Consider the following 22,123-nt stretch of genomic DNA (forward strand, 5'->3'; position numbering starts at 1 on the left):
GCCACAAATTAAGTTTTAACAAATTTCAAAACATTAAAATAATACAGTGTTATTTGACTATAGTAGAATTAAGGTATAAAATGATGAGATTACTTGAAAATTCCCACATACTTGGATGCTACACTTCTAAATATTCTATAAGTCACTATATCACCATATCATATATATCACTATGGAAATTACAATACCACTTAACTGAATGATGAAGAAAAAGATTTCATATCAAACTCTGTGGAACAAAATCTAAAGCATACTTTGAGAGAAATTTACAGAGTTAAAAGCATATGTTATGGAAAAATTGGATGAAAATCACTGATCTAAACAGCCATCCCCAGAAGTTAGAAAAGGACTTCCCTGGTGGTACAGTGGTTAAGAATCCACCTGCCAATGCAAGGGATTGGCATTGGCAATGCCAATGTTTGACCGCTGGTCCAGGCAGATCCCACATGCCATGGAGCAACTAAGCCCATACGCCACAACTACTGAGCGCGCACTCTAGAGCCTGCAAGCCACAACTACTGAGCCTGCCTGCCACAACTACTGAAGCATGTGCACCTAGAGCCCATGCTTCACAACAAGAGAAGCCACCGCAATGAGAAGCCCACACACTGCAACGAAGAGTAGCCCCCACTCGCTGCAACTAGAGAAAGCCCAGGTGCAGCAATGAAGACCCCATGCAGCCAAAAATAAATCAATAAGTAAATCAATTTATATAAAAAAAGGTTAGAAGAAGAATAACATATTGAATCCGGAGAAAGTAGAGAGATGGTAACAATAAAGATAAGAGCAAACGTTAATGATATGAGAATGAAACTACTTTAAAGTGGTTTTATAAAGCCAAAAGTGTTTCTGTGAAAAGTCTCATAAAATTGATAGACCTCCAACATGACTGATTAAGGAAAAAAAAGAGTAGGGACAAATAATCAAAATTAGGAATGAGAAGGAAGACTCACTACAGATTCTCCACACAATGAAGAAATAAGACAATACTATAAAAAATCTATGCCAACAACTTTCAAAAAGCTAGTTGAAATAGACAAATTCCTTGAAACAAAACTGACACATAAGGGAATAAAACATCTGATTAGTCAAGTAATAGCAATCTCACACAAACTGTTACAGAAAATAAGAACAGAGGAAATACTTCTCAATTTGTTTTATAAACCTAGTGTAAAATTAATACCAAGACCCAAAAAAGACGTTACAGGAAAAAACAACCCCAAAAACAGAAGCCTCTCCTGGAAACAAATACCGAAAAAGAATCATAAATAAAATAATTTAAAATCATTGGGAAAGGGAACAACAGAGGTTCAAGATGGCAGAGTAGAAGGACGTGCGCTCACTCCCTCCTGCGAGAGCATCAGAATCACAACTAACTGCTGAACAGTCATCGACAGGAAGACACTGGAACTCACCAAAAAAGATACCCCACATCCAAAGACAAAGGAGAAGCCACAGTGAGATGGTAGGAGGGGCACAATCACAATAAAATCAAATCCCATAACCGCTGGGTGGGTGACTCACAGACTGGAGAACACTTATACCACAGAAGTCCACCCACCGGAGTGAAGGTTCTGAGCCTCATGTCAGGCTTCCCAACCTGGGGGTCCAGCAGTGGGAGAAGGAATTCCCAGAGAATCAGACTTTGAAGGCTAGTGGGATTTAAGTGCAGGATTTCGACAGGACTGGGGGAAACACAGACTCCACTCTTGGAGGGCACACACAAAGTAGTGTGCGCATCAGGACCCAGGTAGAAGGAGCAGTGACCCCATAGGAAACTGAACCAAACCTACCTGCTGGGTTGGAGGTTCTCCTGCAGAGGCAGGGGATGGCTGTGGCTCACCACGGGGACAAGAACACTGGCAGCCGAAGTTCTGGGAAGTACTCCTTGGCGTGAACCATCCCGGAGTCCACCATTAGTCACACCAAAGAGCTGTAGCCTCCAGTGCTGGGTCACCTCAGGCCAAACAACCAACAGGGAGGGAACCCAGCACCACCCATCAGCAGACAAGTGGATTATAGTTTTATTGAGCTCTGCCCACCAGAGCAACACCCAGCTCTACCCACTACCAGTCCCTCCCATCAGGAAGCTTGCACAAGCCTCTTAGATAGCCTCATCCACCAGAGGGCAGAGAGCAGAAACAAGAAGAACTACAATCCTGCAGCCTGTAAACGAAAACCACATTCACAGAAAGGCAGACAAAATGAAAAGGCAGAGGACTATGTACCAGATGAAGGAACAAGATAAAACCCCCAGAAAAACAACTAAATCAAGTGGAGATAGGCAACCTTCCAGAAAAAGAATTCAGAATAATGATAGTGAAGATGATCCGGGACCTCAGAAAAAGAATGGAGGCAAAGATCGAGAAGATGCAATAAATATTTAACAAAGACCTAGAAGAACTAAAGAATGAACAAACAGAGATGAACAATACAATAACTGAGATGAAAAAGACACTACAAGGAATCAATAGCAGAATAACTGAGGCAGAAGACCGGATAAGTGACCTGGTAGACAGAATGGTGGAAATCACTGCCACAGAACAGAATAAAGAAAAAAGAATGAAAAGAAATGAAGACAGCCTAAGAGACCTCTGGGACAACATTAAACACACCAACATTCACATTATAGGGGTCCCAGAAGGAGAAGAGAGAAAGGATCCGAGAAAATATTTGAAGAGATTATAGTTGAAAATTCCCTAATATGGGAAAGGAAATAGCCACCCAAGTCCAAGAAGCATAGAGAGTCCCACGCAGGACAAACCCAAGGAGAAACATGCCAAGACACATAGTAATCAAATTGGCAAAAATTAAAGACAAAGAAAAATTATTAAAAGCAGCAAGGGAAAAATGACAAATAACATACAAGGGAACTTGCATAAGGTTAACAGCTGATTTCTCAGCAGAAACTCTACAAGCCAGAAGTGAGTGGCATGATATATTAAAGTGATTAAACGGAAGAACGTACAACCAAGATTACTCTATCTGGCAAGGATCTCATTCAGACTCGATGAAGCTTTACAGACAAGCAAAAGCTAAGAGAATTCAGCACCACCAAACCAGCTCTACAACAAATGCTAAAGGAACTTCTCTAAGTGGGAAATGCAAGAGAAGAAAAGGATCTACAAAAAGAAACCCAAACCAATTAAGAAAATGGTAATAGGAACATACATATCAATAATTACCTTAAATGTGAATGGATTAAGTGCTCCAACCAAGAGACACAGGTTCGCTGCATGGATACATAAACAAGACCCATATATACGTTGTCTACAAGAGACCCAAGTCACACCTACGGCCACATACAGACTGAAAATGAGGGGATGGAAAACATATTCCCTGCAAATGGAAATCAAAAGAAAGCTGGAGTAGCAATGCTCATATCAGATAAAATAGACTTTAAAATAAAGAATGTTATAAGAGACAAGGAAGGACACTAGGTAATGATCAAGGGATCAATCCAAGAAGATATATTATAAAATTATATTATAAATTATATTTATATATAATTATATTATAAAAATATATTATAAAATTATAAATATATATGCACCCAACATAGGAGCACCTCAATACATAAGGCAAATGCTAAGAGCTATAAAAGAGGAAAACAACAGTAACACAATAATAGTGGGGGACGTTAACACCTCACTTACATCAATGGACAGATCATCCAGACAGAAAATTAATAAGGAAACAAAAGCTTTAAATGACACAATAGACCAGATAGATTTAATTTATATTTATAGGACATTCCATCCAAAAACAGCAGATTATACTTTCCTCTCAAGTGCACACAGAACATTCTCCAGGACAGATCACATCTTGGGTCACAAATTAAGCCTCAGTAAATTTAAGAAAATTGAAATCATATCAAGCATCTTTTCCCACCACAATGCTATGAGATTAGAAATCAATTACAGGGAAAAAAAAGTAAAGTAAAAAACACAAATACATGGAGGCTAAACAATACGTTACTAAATAACCAAGAGATCACTGAAGAAATCAAAGAGGAAATCAAAAAATACCTAAAGACAAATGACAACGAGAACACGATGATCCAAAACTTATAGGATGCAGCAAAAGGAGTTCTAAGAGGGAAGTTTATAGCAATACAATCCTACCATAAGAAAAAAGAAACATCTCAAATAAACAAGCTAACCTTACACCTAAAGTAACTTGAGAAAGAAGAACAAACAAAACCCGAAGTTAGCAGAAGGAAAGAAATCATAAAGATCAGAGCAGAAATAAATGAAATAGAAACAAAGAAAACAATAGCAAAGATCAATAAAACTAAAAGCTGATTCCTTGAGAAGATGAACAAAATTGATAAACTTTTAGCCAGACTCATCAATAAAAAGAGGGAGAGGACTAAAATCAATAAAATTAGAAATGAAAAAGGAGAAGTTACAACAGACACCGCAGAAATAAAAAGCATCATAAAAGACTACTATAAGCAACTCTATGCCAATTAAATGGACAACCTGGAAGAAATGGACAAATTCTTAGAAAGGTATAACCTTCCAAGACTGAACCAAGAAGAAATAGAAAATATGAACAGACCAATCACAAGTAATGAAATTGAAACTGTGATTAAAAATCTTGCAACAAACAAAAGTCCAGGGTCAGGGAGCTTCACAGGTGGATTCTATCGAACTTTTAGAGAAGAGCTAACACCAATCCCTCTCAGTCAAACTCAGTCAAAAAATTTCAGAGGAAGGAACACTCCCAAACTCATTCTATGAGGCTACCATCACCCTGATACCAAAACCAGACAGAGATACTACAAAAAAAGAAAATTACAGACCAATATCACTGATGAATACAGATGCAAAAATCCTCAACAAAATACTAGCAAACAGAATCCAACAACACATTAAAAAAATCATACATCATGATCAAATGGGATTTATCCCAGGGATGCAAGGATTCTTCAATATACGCAAATCAATCAATGTGATACATCATATTAACAAATTGAAAAATAAAAACCATACAATCACCTCAATAGATGCAGAAAAAGCTTTTGACAAAAAGTTTTGACAAAACACCCATTTATGATAAAAACTCTCCAGAAAGTGGGCATAAAGGGAACCTACCTACCTCAACATAATAAAGGCCATATATGACAAACCCAGAGCAAACATCATTCTCAATGGCAAAAAACTGAAAGCATTTCCTCTAGATCAGGAACAAGACAAGGATGTCCACTCTCGCCACTCTGATGCAACATAGCTTTGGAAGTCCTAGCCACAGCAATCAGAGAAGAAAAAGGAATACAAATTGGAAAAGAAGTAAAACAGTCACTGTTTGCAGATGATATGCTACTATACATACAGAATCCTAAAGATGCCACCAGAAAACTACTAGAGCTAATCAATGAATTTGGTAAAGTTTCAGGATACAAAATTAATGCACAGAAATCTTTTGCATTCCTATACACTAACAACAACAGATCAGAAAGAGAAATTAAGGAAACACTCCCATTTACCATTGCAAGAAAAAGAATAAAATACCTAGGAATAAACCTACCTAAGGAGGTAAAAGACCTGTACTCAGAAAACTATAAGACACTGATGAAAGAAACAAAGATGACACAAAAACAGATGGAGAGATATACCATGTTCTTGGATTGGAAAAATCAATATTGTGAAAATGACTATACTACCCAAAGCAATCTACAGATTCAGTACAATCCCTATCAAATTACCCCTGGCATTTTGACAGAACTAGAACAAAAAAATCTTAAAATTTGTATGGAGACACAAAAGACCCCGAATTGCCAAAGCAATCTTGAGGGGAAAAAACAGAGCTGGAGGAATCAGGCTCCCTGACTTCAGACTATACTACAAAGTGGCACTCATCAAAACAATATGGTACTGGCACAAAAACAGAAATATAGATCAATGGAACAGGGTAGAAAGCCCAGAGATAAACCCACCCACCTATGGTCAACTAATCTATGACAAATGAGGCAAGAATATACAGTGGAGAAAAGACAGTCTCTTCAATAAGTGGTGCTGGGAAAACTGGACTGCTACTTGTAAAAGAATGTAATTAGAACACTCCCTAACACCATATACAAAAATAAACTCAAAACAGATTAGAGGCCTAAATGTACGACCAGACACTATAAAACTCTTAGAGGAAAACTTAGGAAGAACACTCTCTGACATAAATCACAGCAAGATCTTTTTTGAGCAAACTCCTAGAGTGATGGAAATAAAAGCAAAAATAAACAAATGGGACCTAATGAAACTTCAAAGCTTTTTCACAGTAATGGAAACCATAAACAAGACAAAAAGACAACCCTTAGAATGGGAGAAAATATTTGCAAACAAATCAACGGACAAAAAATTAATCTCCAAAACATATAAACAGCTCATGCAGCTCAATATTAAAAAAACAAACAACCCAATCCAAAAATGGGCAGAAGACCTAAACAGACATTCCTCCAAAGAAGACATACAGATGACTAAGAGGCATATGAAGAGATGTTCAACATCACTAATTATTAGAGAAATGCAAATCAAAACTACAATGAGATATCATCTCACTCCAGTCAGAATGGCCATCATCAAAAAATCTAGAAACAACAAATGCTGGAGAGGGTGTGGAGAAAAGGGCACCCTCTTGCACGGTTGGTGGCAATGTAAATTGATACTGCCACTATGGAGAACAGTATGGAGGTTCCTTCAAAAACTAAAAGTACAATTACCATATGACCCAGCAATCCCACTACTGGGCATATACCCAGAGAAAACCGTAATTCAAAAAGACACATGCACTCCAATGTTCATGGCAGCACTATTTACAATAGCCAGGTCATGGAAGCAACCTAAATGCCCATCAACAGACGAATGAATAAAGATATGGTACATATATACAATGGAGTATTACTCTGCCATAAAAAGGAACGAAATTGGGTCATTTGTAGAGATGTGGATGGACCTAGAGACTGTCATACAGAGTGAAGTTAGTCAGAAAGAGAAAACAAATATCATATATTAACGCATATATTTGGAATCTAGACAAATGGTACAGATGAACTGGTTTGCAAGGCAGAAACAGAGACACAGATGTAGAGAACAAACGTATGGACACCAAGAGGGGAAAGCGGGGGCAGTGGGGGGTGGTGTGTGTGGTGGTGTGATGAATTGGGAGATTGGGATTGACATATATACATTAATATTTATTTTTAAAAATAACTAATAAGAAACTGCTGTATGTAGAAAATAAATAAAATAAAATTGAAATTAAAAAAATCATACCTCGTGATATATAAAAGGATAGTCCTTTTTATTAATAATAAAATAAATACTTATAAGTAAATACTAATAATAAATTCTAATAAAAAATAATAATGACCAAGTGAGGTTTATTAAAGGAAGGTAAGATTGGTTTAACATCTGAAAATGAATGTAATTCACTATATTAAAAGGAAAAAAAGAAAAAATATGATCACTTCAAAAAATGCAAAAAGGCATCTAATAAAATTTCATGCTTATATACGTTAATGATGCAAACTAGGAAAAAATGTATTTCATCAGATAAAAACATCTACAAGAAATTTATAGAAAACATCATACACAATTGGGGAATTATAGAGATCTTTGTCCTGAAAGTGAGAAGCATGACAAGCATAGCTGTCATCACTACTTCTATTCAGCATTATACTAGATGTCCTAAGTAATGGAATATAGCAAGAAAAAATTTTAAAAGCATAGAATAATTGGAAAAAAGAAACAGAGCTCATTATTTGCAGGTGTCATAACTGTGTATGTACATAATCCAAGAGAATTCACAAACTATTAGTATTAGCAAGTGAATATAGTGAGAATATAATGTCAATATACAAAAATCAATTAGATTTTCATACTGTAGCAGAAAACAAACAGAAAAAAATTTTTAAACATTTACAATAACATCAAAATAACAAACATTTGGGAATTAATTTAACAAAAGATATGCAAATCATATACATTGAAAATTATAAACATTATTGAAAAGAATTTAAAAAGAACTAAACAAAGGGATGAATATACCATATTTATGGACTGGAAGACTTGATATTGGAAAGTCAATTTTCTCCAATTTGACCTACAAATTCAATGCAATTCCAATCAAAATCAGCAGAATTTTACAAAAATTTAGAAGCATATTTCAAAATTGATATGGAAATGGAAGGAGTCAAGAATATCAAAGATAATCTTCAAGAACAAAGCTGAAGTACTTACGCTACCAGATATCAAGACTTATTTTAATGCTACAGTAATTAAGTCACAATGGTATTGGTGCAAATAGGTCAATGAAACAGAAAAGAGTGCAGAAATAGACCCACACATATATAGTTTGGGATTTAAGAGAAATGGGGAAGGCATTGTCTTTTCACCTAATGGTTTTGGGTCAAGTGCATAGCCATGGGAAAAAGATATTGATTCCACTTCACAACATATACAAGTATCAATTCTAGTTGCATTATAGCTCTTAGTATGAAAGGTAGAACAGTAAGATTTCCAGACGAAAACATACGAGAATATTTTTGATCCTAAATAAGGCAAAGATTTTTTAGCCAGGATACAAATAGCTTACACATAAAGTTTAAAATTAACAACCTACACCACAACAAAATTAAGAACTTCTGTATGGGGAAACTGATAGCCCTAAATACATTTAATGGAGAACAAAAATTGAAAATAAAATGAATTAAGAATTTAGCTCTAGAAGTTAAAAACACAATACCAAAATAAAACCATGTAAAGATAAAGGAAACAAAAATTAAAATTTACAAAATAGAATTTTTTTAATGAACTCTGAGAGTTACCAAGCCTCGAATCTAGCTCTTAAATGTCTCAGAGACAAATCTTTGGATGGTTTGAACAAAACAAAAATTAGACAAGGAGCCAATGAACAAGTTTAGGAATGAAAGAGACATAGGTACTGTTGAGTTTGTTGTTGTTGTTTTGTTTGTTTTTAGTGATAAAGGAATGCTATGATTACTTTTGAAAAGTTTGAAAAATTAGATGAATTGGACACTTTTCGAGAAAATAATAAGTTGCAAGATTGACTCAGAAATAGAACCCTAAATATATCAATAAACCTAAGAGATACTGAAATGCTTTTCTAAGTCTTGTTCATTACCACCAAAAAGAAATAGAATAAAGGAAGGAAGGAAGGACGGGAAGGAGGGAGGAAAGGAGGGAGGGGGAGGAAATGAGGGAGGGAGGCAGGGAGGGAGGGAAAGAAAAGGCATTAAGCCCCAATGTTTTACAGAAAGAAATAATCCTTATTGTTGCAGATGCATTTACTTGCTTACCAATATCCATTTCCCTTTCCCTTTCTGCCAGAGGCTTAATTTTGCTCCAAGGTTCCTTCCCCCCACAGGTGTCTCAGATAACTCTTTGCAACTTTCAAATATACAATAGAGTATTGTTAACTTTAGTCACTGTACTATACATTACATCCCCAGAACTTACTTATCTTGTAACTGTAAATCTGTACCTTTTGACTCCCTTCACCCATTTCACCTGCCCCACCCTCTTCCTGCCTCTGGCAACCACCAATCTGTTCTCTGTACCTGTGAGTTTCGATTATTTTTGGATTGGATCCACATGTAAGTGAAATCATACAGCATTTGTCCTTCTCTGACTTATTTCACTTAGCATAATTCCCTCATAGGTCCATCCATGTTGCTGCAAATGGTAGAATTTCCTTCTTTTTATGGCTGAATGATATTCCTGTGTGTGTGTGTGTGTGTGTAAATGTACATATAAGAAAATTGTATATATATATATATATATATATATATATATATATACCACATCTTCTTTATCCATTCATCCACTGATGGACACTGAGGCTGTTTCCATGTTTTGGCTATTGTAAATAACGTTGCAATGAACATGGGGATGCAGATATCTTTTTGTCACAGTGATTTTGTTTCCTTCAGATACGTTCCCAGAAGTAGAATTACTAGATCATATGGTAACTCTATTTTTAATTTTTTAAGGAACTTCCATACTGTTCTTCATAGTGGCTGCACCAATTTACATCCCCACCAATAGTGCACAGGGGTCTGTTTTTCCCATATTCTCACCAACACTTGTCTTCTCTTGTCTTTTTGATAATAGCCAAGCTAACAGGTGTGAGGTGATAGCTCACTGTGGTTTTGATTTGCATTTCCCTAATGATTAGTGATGTTTGGCACATTTTCATGTACTTGTTGGCCATTTGTATGTCTTCTTTGGAAAACTGTCTATTCAGGTCCTCTGTCCTTCTTTTTTTTTTTTTTGGTAATAACACAATTCCGAAAAAAGAATCAATCAATCCATATATTTTCCTCAAGCTACACCCTACTCGTCGCTTAAACTTATAATACTGATGAAACTTCATTCAATTCTAGTTCTCCACATTGTCATTTTAAAAGACAATGCAATTGTTTAGAGGTCTATTAATATTATAATGTCTTTAAATGTCATTAAAACATGATGCAGTATTATCATTCTTCCTTGGAAAAAGTCCATGTTACTACCACTGAGAATTGCTGACTATTGTAAGAGAATTTTAATCCAAACTCCAGGAAGGAGTCATACTTGGGTATTTGTTCTTCAATTCCAAGAACACTGGCATTATATCGTATGATTTTAGAGAGCAAAATAGGCAAAAAGGGACATAAAGGATTCTTTCTTCAAAGTAAATAAAAACTACAAATTAAATAATAATGCCCCTTCCTCCAATCCTAAAAACTTTAGAAAAATGAAGTTATTAAATCTGCAGGGAACGTTTTCTTCCCCAAGATTTTGTTTTTGCTTTTGTGTTTTGTGACCGGGCAGTAGAGTCACAACAAGTGCTCATACTCTATGAAGACGATCGCAAAGATGCAGCTTCTTTCCTTGTAACTGCTCTGATCTTCTTCACAAGCCCCCTCCTGACTATGGAGGGAGGGGAAAACAGCTTAAATGGAGTTCAATCCTAGGAGGTCAGTCTGGTTCACTCATTTAAAGAGTTCTCTTTAGGTACCGCTGTTTCCAGTGGGGAAGCATCCAGGCTTTCTGCTGTGCCCTCATCCAGACCAATCTCCTCTATGGTGGTCTTTGATGTAGGACCTCACAGAGGTGGGAAAGGAAAGAGGCCTTGGATCCATGCCTGGAGGTCCTCATCCTGTCCTTGGGCCCACAGCTGTGTCCCTTGTCCCTCTGGCCACTGGGAGGCCCACAGGGAGCCTCAGTGCCTGTGAACTCAGCTGTGTTCTTCCCCAGCCAGGGCGGGTGGGCTCCTCTGTTGCCCTGCCCAGTCCACATTACTCTTGTGCTCAGTTTCTTGGTGGTGTGGCTGGGACTCCTCCCCAGTCCCTGGCCTGGCTCACAGCCCCTTACCAAGGAGACCAGATGCTTTATTGTCCAAGCCAGGACGTTTCTGAGGATGAAAGGAGGAGCTTCTAAGAATTAAGTCAGGGCTGCAGGTGGAAACTGGGTCTTTTCTGACCAAACTAGGATGTCTGGTCACTCTACATTTACCCCTCCGCTGCAGGATCATTTTGCCCCCACCATGTCAAGGCTGGCCAGCCAAGAGTACATGGAATTTTCTAGATACCTTCCATGCCACACAGGAGCTGAGGGAGACTCCGGGGAGCTGAACTCAGACGCAACCTGTGACTAAACATTTCACGGCACTCATGCCAATTCCATTCCAAGGTAGCTTCCCCCAGTGGTGGATGGAGATGGCCACCCTAGGAGGCGTTTTCCTCTTGGGTTCTAAATGAAAAGTGAAGCAAATCTCCTCCTCTGCCTTTAGCTTTGAAACCTACTTAATATGCTTCCCTGCTCTGCAGAGTGACTGCTGTCATGATCCACGTCTCATTGCCTTGCTTTCTCCATCCTGTCCCCAGTTTTCTTCTTTTACCCACAATGACCTGAGGCAGAGGAAGCCGACTCTCCACATCCTGGCTGGGGTCTCCCTACGATAGATGCTCCTCCTGAGTGTAGGGCGCTGAGGACACTAAGCCCACAGCTCAGCCTTACTGAGGGTAGAGGCATTCTCTATATTGCAGAAGAAACACTTTGATTTAGTCCCCCAACCTTGGTCCTTGAAATGTTATGGGAACTAAATCAATTTACAGAAGGCTTATCTCCTTCCATAATAAGCCTGACGTTCAAGACAAAACTAAACTAAAGAAAAAGAAGAAAATCCTACCTTAATAATCAAAAGTTGAACAAGAATGCTCTTTGCAGTCCTGCTAACAACAGCCCAATCATTAACCACTACTTTCAAACCCCCAGGGTGAATAGGTCCACTGACAAGGGAGATGGTCAAGTACAGAATGGCAGAAAAGGGAAATTAACAAATGTAAATTACATTAACATTTACAAGGTATACTACTCCTGTTTGGTTAGGAAAATGATTTTATAACAATGGTAAGAAAATGAATTCAAACTCAACTGCCTTACTTGGCCACTTCTAAATAATTTCCAAAATTTATGGAATAGATTTTTCTGTAAAACTTTTTTTTCATATTTGTGTATATATTACACCAATAATTTAGCTGTGAATTATGGTAACTATTAGAACAGTATCTGAACTGCTTTAACCAAGAAATCTCCCTCAACAGACCGCATTACAGTAACTATCGTGTAATATTTCAACAGTTTCTACCTTTGTGATTCATGGCAAATGCTTAAAATGAGGTGGACTTCTGATTGGGAGGCATGATGAAACAGGTAAATTTTCTTTTCTGTTAGACACTGCTATGTGCTGAATTGTATCCATCCCCAAAAACATATGTTTTAAGTCCTAACTCACAGAACCTCAGAATATGATCTTATCTGGAAATAGGGTCTTTGCAGATCTAGTCAAGTTAAGATGAGGTCATTAAAGTGGGTCCAACCCAGTATGACTGGCATGCTTATGTAAAGGGGAAATTTGGGCTCAGAGGTGGACATGCACAGAGGGAAGGTGGTGTGAAGACAAAGGGAGAAAACCTGAGGATCCAAGAGGCTAGGAAACAAATTGTCCCTCATAGCCTTTACAAGGAACCAGACCTGCCCTCACCTTGATTTTAGAGTTCTAGCCTCTAACACTGTGAGACATAAACATCTGTTGTTTAAGCCAACCAGTTTATGGTGCTTTGTTACAGTAGCCTCAGGAAACTAACACATGCACAGACTCTAAAAACTGTCTTGCTGTGTTTTGAAGCACCTGTGAACATATGAATTTAGCCAGCGTCTGCATCACATTGCAAGGCTGAAATCTTCTCTTTGAGAGAGAGGAAAACAGGCAGTTTCAAATCCTCTCGGCCCTGGATAAGTTAGATATGCTATCATAACTCCCCAGAAAGAAAAGAAAGACTTTGTAGGTAGAAAATATACAAAACATCTGGAGCTGTGTTTGGAGGAAACCAGAGACAGAGGCTTGCCTAGCTGAAAACTAATGGGAAAAGAAATCAGAAAACATTTTCCTACAGAAACACAAAGTATCCAAATGGGAGAAAGAGGAAGATTTCAGACCACAAGGAAGAGAAACTTTTTTTTTTCCTTGAAGATGGACATGTTTTTTAAAGAGGGGAAAAGCCACCAGCAATAATTAAAATACTTAACCACAGAAACAGATGTCTTTCTCAAAGCCATTTAAGTTTATTTTACTAGATTATTCTCATAAGCAAATACTTAAAATTGATATGCACAAGTATCTACTCACAGATATTCAGTAGATTCTCAATGAATGGATAGTGCCTCTTACAGTCCAATCAACAAAGCATACAGCATCAACCACTGGCTCAAGACTCTCTACTGCTCCCTGGTGGCAACATGCACATATTGCAGAAGCAAAATAATACCTCAGGGGCTCTCATGAAAAATACCCGTGACTCAGTAACAAGAGTCATCCATGAGAAACAGATCATTCAGGAAAATAAGAACGTACAGTGAGAAACCCATTGGGAAGAAGAAAAAGTGCACTTTTCAAGAATGGTCCAATCATGAAAATATAGCTTCTGAAAAAGTAGAAAAAAGAAGTTTTGTCTCATTGGTGCAGTGAGTTGCCAGATTTCAGAATCCACACAATAACCACAAAAGACTCTAACATCCCATGGAAGACTTCATATTTTACTCTCTACGTCAGAATATAGTCGTTTTCAACAGTCCATTTATTAAAAGTCCATGAAATGAGGTCTAATCTAGGAATGGTATAAAAGAGGGTGCCTTTATATCTCAGTGCACCCATGGCTGAGCGAATTTAGCACTCGGGGGCAGAGCTGGTTTTCACATTCTCTCTCAGGTTGAAGCCAGGTCTTCCTTTTTTTTAATTCAGCTGCTCTTGGTTGATTGGAATGGAAAGAGATACAGCGAAACACATGGCTGACCATCATCAGGGACCTAACACACACTTTTAACCTCCCACTCAAAGGACAGCAATCCCTTGATTGCATCCTGGGCCAAGCAGAGATGAATGGCAGCAGAGTTCCTTATCTTAGTAACAACACAGGCTGGGTAATACTACAGTGCTCTGAGGAAAAAAAAAAAAAAGTAACTAATGGAAAACGATATTTCCTAGAAACCCACAATATTTGGACAAGCTTATAAGGCAGGGAAAACCATCAGAGTCATTCTTGTTTCATCAGAGTGTCTCTGTGCCAATTTCTCTTCTACCACGCACATCACGTTCATGAAAGAAAATGGCTGTAGGCACAAAAATGAGTTCCTATTTATGCATGAGTCCGACAACTGTGTGTAACACCCTCTTTGATAAATAAGTAAATATATATATATATATATATATTCTTTAAAAGAAAACCTTTCCAGTCAAGGGAGATCAAAACCTTTACAGAAATTGAAGTTAAAGCCTGGAATTGTTTATTAAATCTGAGGAAACTAGAACTCCAAGACAGGAAAACAGAAGGCTGAGTACAAATTCAGACAGTGGCAACATGCTGCTAAAATGCATTCTATTAAGAGGTGAATATATAATTGGGGCAAGAAGGTGTAAAGTAATTTTTAATTACACAGGTGATATATGACTGTATTTTTTTAAGAACTATTTTAAGTATTAAAATATTATAAAGTAAAACTAAGTTCACTCCCCCAAAGCACCAATTCCCTCTAAAATAGCCATTGTCTCCTCAGTGTTTTCGGTTAGGAATGTATCCTCTCAAATTTTAAAAAAATGTATACACACACATATTCATATACATACACGTGTGTGTGTACACATACACTTGTAGAAGTAAACAGTTTATGTGTATATGTGTTTTTATGCATGGGATCAATAAACAGTACATTTTCCATGCTAATACTTTCACCAAACAATATCTTAAAATTTTAACCTTTGTGGCTATTTCTCCCATCCCATCACTGTACTAATGTCTCCTACTTGGTCAGATATCTCCAAATTGACTTGAGAAGAATACAGATCTTCTGAGTAGGAATGAGAAGAGAATTTTTAAAAAGGTTGTGTGTGTGTGTGTGTGTGTGTGTTTTATCACTTGAGCATCAAATGGGAAAACCCTAAGAGAAGCAAACCAAGCCCAGAATTTATGTATAACAATGGATGAGAGAGAACAGAAGGAAAGAGAGATGACAGTTGGCTTCCCCAAAAGCCTTTCACAAAGCTACTGTCAAAGAATTACATTGGGTTGACACTTCAAGGGTCTGACACAGAAGTCATTTCAATGTCTAGGAATGGCAAGTCATGTCCAGGAATGGCAACTTAAATGTCTACGAACGGCAACTGACACTTACACCTTCAATGTCAGGAACACATCAGGGCCTGGTGTGGACCCTGGCAAATGAGGACGTGTGCCCTAATGAAAAGGCTGCTGTTACCCAGCTGCAGCCAATTATCGCTATGGCAACATGCAAGCTAGTTGTCAGATCCTCCCATTTTTAAAAAGACGCAGGTAAAAATACTTGTATTTTAATATTAAAATCTCTTGATTTTTTTCAAGGTTGACTATTTAAAACCCAAAGATTCAAAACAACAACTCCACCCAGACCGACCCTTGGCTGGTCACACCGTAGGCAAACAGGACGTCAGTTTGCAACTCTCATCTAATTCCAAAGGTATTTCTCTGCTGGCACAACCGATGTCTCAATGAAACACTCTTTGACAAATTAATGTGGAACACAGACAGTTCTTTTGAAGGCACTGGGTCTTTTCACAGGTAAAGAAATCCCTGGCAATTAGAGCTCTTTTCTTTCTTCCCTTTCCATCCTGAAGTTTCCAAAAAGGGATAGGACGAAACCATCCACTGAAATGCCCTTTTTTGCACATCTTAGGTATTTATAGTTTTATCAGAAGAATTTCAGATTGTGTCACCTTGGAAATATATTGGCCACTACATTTCATATCCTCTGAGTGATGGAAGATGCCCCCAATGTACCCAAGAGAGGAAACACAGAGTCGTGGTTACAAGGGAAGAATAATTCTTGTGAGGGGACCTCGTGACAGGTGTCCGGACAAGGGCTCATTATGAGACATTGCTGAGGAAACAGGAAAGGGGGTTAAGGAAGGGGGCCTCTGTCTTCTCTGCTCCCCTTTGCAAGGACAGCAATAGCACAGTCGTGGTTTAAGACACAGAGCATTTAACCACTGACCATTTTCACTGAAATCCATCTGGAGGTTTAAAACTGAACACAGCAACTAGAGGTTATACATGCAAAAACAATCATTCCCCTATAAAAGTGAAGCTTGTTTCCTAACTATTGGGGCTGGGGAACAGAGAGAACTTTAGAGAGATGAACAGTTTTTAAGAACTGACTGTCAAGGTGAAAATATTAATGACACATGCCCTGTATAAAAACAGTCACTGGCTGCCTACTAAACAAACGTGTTCTTTTTAAAATTCAAGATGTGCGGGGCCACAGATGCATGACATTTATGAAGAGGCTCATCCTACCTTGAAGATGAAATCAGCCATCAGAGGTCCTGGAATCTTAAAGGCTTGCCTCTCGGAGCCCCTCTGAAATTCAACTGTTGTGTTTTCTACAACAAAGGCTCCAGGGCTGTTAAAGCTGTGCTCTCCTTTGCTTCCTTGAAGTGTTTTTGATTCAATGACTAAAATTTAAAAATAAAGTTTCAATGAGAGAATATCTTAAAAGTATTTTATTCCAAAAGATATTTTACTACAAGTAATAGCATCTGATATCAACACAATATCAATACATCCACTCAGTTTACAAACATTGATTCAAATTGGTAGAATAAATATATAAGCTTCTTAGTTATCTATAAAAAGAAGCAAACAGGAGTGCTAGGTCCAGTTAGGCCTACCCAACTCTTTGGAGTCATTTCTATAATAAGGGGAAGAAGAAAACATCTCTTTCTTTATATTTTTTCATGATGTAGCTATTACTTAAAATAAAGCGATGTTACTCGTTTTCTCACCCATTCAGATAGTAAGCCTAGACTTTTATTTAGACAAAACCACAATAAATTCTAAATTTGCTTAATTTTTTTTTTATTTTGAAGTAATTGTAGATTCACAGGAAGTTGCAAGAACAGTAAAGAGGTTGTGTGTACCTTTCATCCAGTTTTACCCAATGGAATGGTTACATCTTACCCACCTATAATACAATATCAAAACAAGAAATGGACATTGGTACAATGTGTGCATAGAGTCCTATGCTCTTTTGTCACACGTGACCACAACCAAAATACAGAACTATTCCATCACCACAAAGATCTCTCTCATGTGTCACCTCTTTACTCACATTAGCTTTTAAAGGAACAGTAGTGCTTTTAGATCTCTTACAGAACAATGCCGACGGTTTAACCAAAGTAACACTTCTACCTTATTTCAGTGATTTCTTTCTTTCCCTTCTCTCTTTTTTCTTTCTTTCAGTTTGTAAATGTCACCATTCTTAGTGGACCTGGTCCACCTGCATTTCTGGCTCCAGATCTATTCCTAACTCACTGCCTTGGGTTTTCACTGCCTCATTTCTAAAACGAGGAGTCAGAGCAGACAATCTCCCAGGTCCTCTGCTCCTCAGAAACCTACACTTGACTCACTGGTATTCAATGGTTCTTTAACCATCTCGAACAAAGGACACAACAGAACCAGAACTCCATTCCGTCTCAAACTTAAAAAGCTGATAAAAACACAACAAAATGATCCGGATTTTATGAGGCTGCAATCCACATGTGCTGTGCTTCGGTGGTGTTCCTTTGCCGATTTCTCTCTGCCACCGGAGCAGCTGCAGGAATTCAAGCGCCCTGGGCAGATTGCATAACAGGCATTAGGAGACATCCCTGATTATCCCTGACAGGCAGGCTGGGAACTTTTCTGGGAAAATTCAAAGGCTGGACATAAGCTCCTTGATCTGCAGGAGTCATTAGCAGTCAAAGAATAATGCTGGGTCCTCTCAGGCACACAAAACCCCTACCACTTTGGCCCTGATCTCCATGACCGCAGTAGATTGCTGGAAAGTGTGAGATTAAATTCACTTCCTAGTTCCAATAAAGATATAAAACAGAGTGTTAGAAAGTGAACTGTCAGTAAAAATGAGATGGGAAACTGGAGATGGTAGGAGGGATCCATCCTGGATGAATTAGCCCTCTAAAAGTAAAGGAGGAAAAATCATGAGCATTCGGGTAATATCAAAACACAACATGAAGCTGGACAAAATCCATCCACGCAAAGAAGAAGGCGTGCAAAACACTGCTTCTAGACTGAGATTTAGCCTGAAGTGACCTGATTAAATTCAAATAGAGTGCAATGGATTCGATGGCTGTGATTGTTTTACCACTGTGCTAACGTTCTGGATCAAAGCTTTCCAAGTTTCATCCGGCTGCAGAGCTATGGCAGGGGGTGTCAGAATCTGGAAATGCCATCTGGGGGGAAGGGAAGACCAGTGTGACATCCATCTTTTAAACCTGTTAGTTTGGTTTTGATGTTTTGTTTTCTGACGTTGAGTCTATTCTATTACTTCAAAGGTGTCCAAGATCTTTAGTGGCAAGGATGTGAGAACACAGGAGCAAAACCAGTTTTCAAGTGCATGTGAATTACCCAAACCACTCTTCTCCGATTCTCATAAAATATCTTTATATCAATTATTTCAAAAGGCTTCCCACTCTCTGGGTCCCAAACCCTGGCTGCATACATAGGAGGTCAAAAGCAGGTGCTCTGACCTCAACTGTGTAACTTGAGTCAGAAGTGGGTGGTCAATAAAGACAAGGGAAGTGATTTGATGAAGCCACCTTTTTATGGTTTATGGATGCAAACGATTCTGATAGTTTGGATTAACAAAGCCCCTGTGATGAATTCACAGTGAAGTGGAGGTCAGTGTTGCTCTTTAAAAGTTGTCATTTTTATCAGTGGTAAACTTGCTTCTCCTTAGTGCCTGTGCCTCTTAAATTGGCAGAAAAGGAGTTTTTGAAAATCAACAATTCAGATGATGTGTTGACTTATGGATACGTTTTTAAAGTTTTTATTAGTGTCTAGCACCCCATGTGTGTACTGCAGCCCTGTGTTGTGATGTGCAATTCACAGCTCATGAGAGCTGCACACGCAGCCCTTCAATTCTCAGAGCTTCCACAGACCCTCTGCGGTTTCTATAGCAAGACAGACAGCGCTGAGTGGAGACCCCAGGAAATCTATAAACAGCAGAGGGTAAGAGCCTCCTTTCCTGCTACCCACTGCTGCCTTTTTTCTCCTCTTCAGGCTTAAAATGATGGAGGTGGCAAGGAGCCAAGGAAGAGATGATCTGTATCCTCAAATAGATAAAAGAGAAACATTGTATGATATCGCTTATATGCGGAATCTAAAAAAGAAATGACACAAACAAGCTTTGGCATTTATTAGCTGGCTCAACAAAGAAACATATTGGAAATCCTCTCATCTTTGTTGCTTAATCTGAAAAATGAAGTTAGTGTTGTTGTGAGAATAAATAAAATCACATACAAAAAAAAACAGGATCAGAAATCAAGACCCTCTTAAATCCCCAAACCTTTACAACTCAAGTTTACCATGGTACCTTTAAATATTTTGATCCACACTTGTTATTTTTAAAAGAAATGACTAGAAAAATGATGAATGCTGCTAACTGCTTCTAGTTGAAGGGCTTGCCCTGACAAGTATCCGTCCAGGCTTCTTTCGAAAGAGACAGGGTCATGCTAATCATCCCAAGAGGTCTCCTTAAATTCTAAGAAGGCCACAAAAGTATTGTTAGGTAACCAACATGTAATGAGCATTTAGCACAGCTGACTTGGTTATAAATACATCAAACTTATGCTTCGAGCTGTATATTAGAGTGTATGCATACTTTATTCAGTATTCATTTCCTTTGATTAGTCATTATGTTCAGGGTTCATGTTTATATTAACACATCTCTACATATGGTCATCAGACCGCACTTAGAGGACCAAAAAAATCCCAATTCTTACAATTGATAATGGAGGTTTTCAGTTTATGGCATCTTGGCTTCTTGAGTTTATTGCTAGTCAAAACACATTTAATGCTGAAGTTTTGCTACAATAAAATCTCTTTTGCAGGAACCCTCTTATTGTTTCCATTTTTGAAATTTTAGGGAAATCTGGAGCTGTGTGCTTGATATAATGCTGAAGCCAAGCTTGGGAAAGGACTAGAAATTCAGTATTTAAACACCTCTAGGCGATATGCAAGATGGACATTCTGTAATTAAATTCCATTCCACAGCAAAGAGACTAAGTACGCTACTGGGTGTTCTCAGTTCTTAACGGTGCAGCCTTTTGGAGGGTGCATATATGGATCTTAAAAAGAACGGTTTATTACTGCAAAGTGAGCTTAATTTCAGGAATATATCTTTGAATAAAAAATTAAGAAAACACTTGTATAAATCAAGAAAATAAAGCCGCTTCTACATTTAGGTGTTCAGAAATGGTAACAAAATCCTCTGTAAATGAAGCCAGTTCATTCTATTCACTGGCAGAGAAGGGTGACTTTCAGAAACACTTCTAGAGCCAATTTTGAGATTGTTCAGAAGGAGATATAATCCAAGCAACAGATCTGTCACCTTTGGAGAAATGGGAATATATTTGAGCTCTGTTCTTGGAACCATGCCAGTCTTGAGTATAAAGTTATGTTTAATATGCCAGAACATATTTGTATGTAAATGAATATTCTACCTCAAAGTATTCATCTTTACCTAACCTGTTTACTGTATACTTATTCTGTTTTTAGAGCTTATAAAACTCTTTTTAGAGCTGAATGTTAAAGAACTGTCTGTAGTATCACGAGAAAATCAGGCCCAGTCACTGCAATTTTTTTTATTTTTTTAAAACATCTTTTTGATATGCCATAAAATTCACCCATTTAAAATGTAGTTTCATGGCTTCAGCATATTCACAAAATTGGGAAACCATCATCACAATCTAAGTTTAGAATATTTTTGCCACCCCCCAAAGAAACCCCACATCCGTTAACAACCCCAGACCTGCCACCAACCCAACTCACCCCAGCCCTAGGCAACCACCAATCTACTTTCTGTCTCCTTAGATTTGCTTTACTCTGGACACTTTATATAAAGACAATCATAAAATATGTGGTCTTTTGTGACTGGCTTCTTTCACTTAGCATAATGTTTTCAAGGATCATGTCTATTGTAGCATGTGTCAGTACTTCATTCTTTGTTAGAGCCAAATAATATTCCACACATGCCCATTTTATTTATCCATTCATCAGTTAATGGACATCTGGGCTGTTTTTACGTTATGGCTATTATGAATTATGCTGCTATGAATGTTCAGCACTTCGCAATTTTGAATCCAGAACGCTATTTTACAATGTGATCACTCAAATGATTCACAAAATTGGGATCTAAATGATTTTCACCTGTTCTCAAACATCAAGTTTGCATTTACAAGGATGAAGATCTACTCTCATCAAGAGCTATGGGCCTTAAGCCATTTTAAAAAGAAGCCTAAAAAATGTTTTGATGCTTCATTGTAGAGAAAGCCTTGAGTGAACTGACCATTATATGGCTATAAACACTTCAATATTTTAGTTAAATACATCAGTCACATTCTTTTAGTCATAATTCATATAATAAAGTAAGGGTTGAAAAAGACTTTCCAATAATTGTTCACCTCATTGTCCTAAAGATATTCTCTTGCTTCCCTAATTTAGGTCATAATTTACTAAAGAATTTCCTTCTTT

At 37.7% G+C, this 22,123-nt stretch overlaps 1 protein-coding gene across 1 annotated transcript in view; it reads right to left on the minus strand.

Annotated features, from left to right (window-relative positions):
* Window positions 1-22,123, minus strand: part of ADAMTSL3 (ADAMTS like 3) — a 376,368-nt gene that overhangs the window by 160,390 nt on the left and 193,855 nt on the right. Inside the window, 1 exon segment of the mRNA XM_089906711.1 lies at window positions 16,889-17,046. Coding sequence (XP_089762837.1) covers window positions 16,889-17,046 — 158 coding nt within the window.

This window comes from Delphinapterus leucas, chromosome 2, assembly GCF_059928025.1.
Source record: "Delphinapterus leucas isolate spDelLeu-1000000601 "Yukka" chromosome 2, BTC_Dleu_Yukka2, whole genome shotgun sequence".
Lineage (NCBI taxonomy): Eukaryota > Metazoa > Chordata > Mammalia > Artiodactyla > Monodontidae > Delphinapterus > Delphinapterus leucas.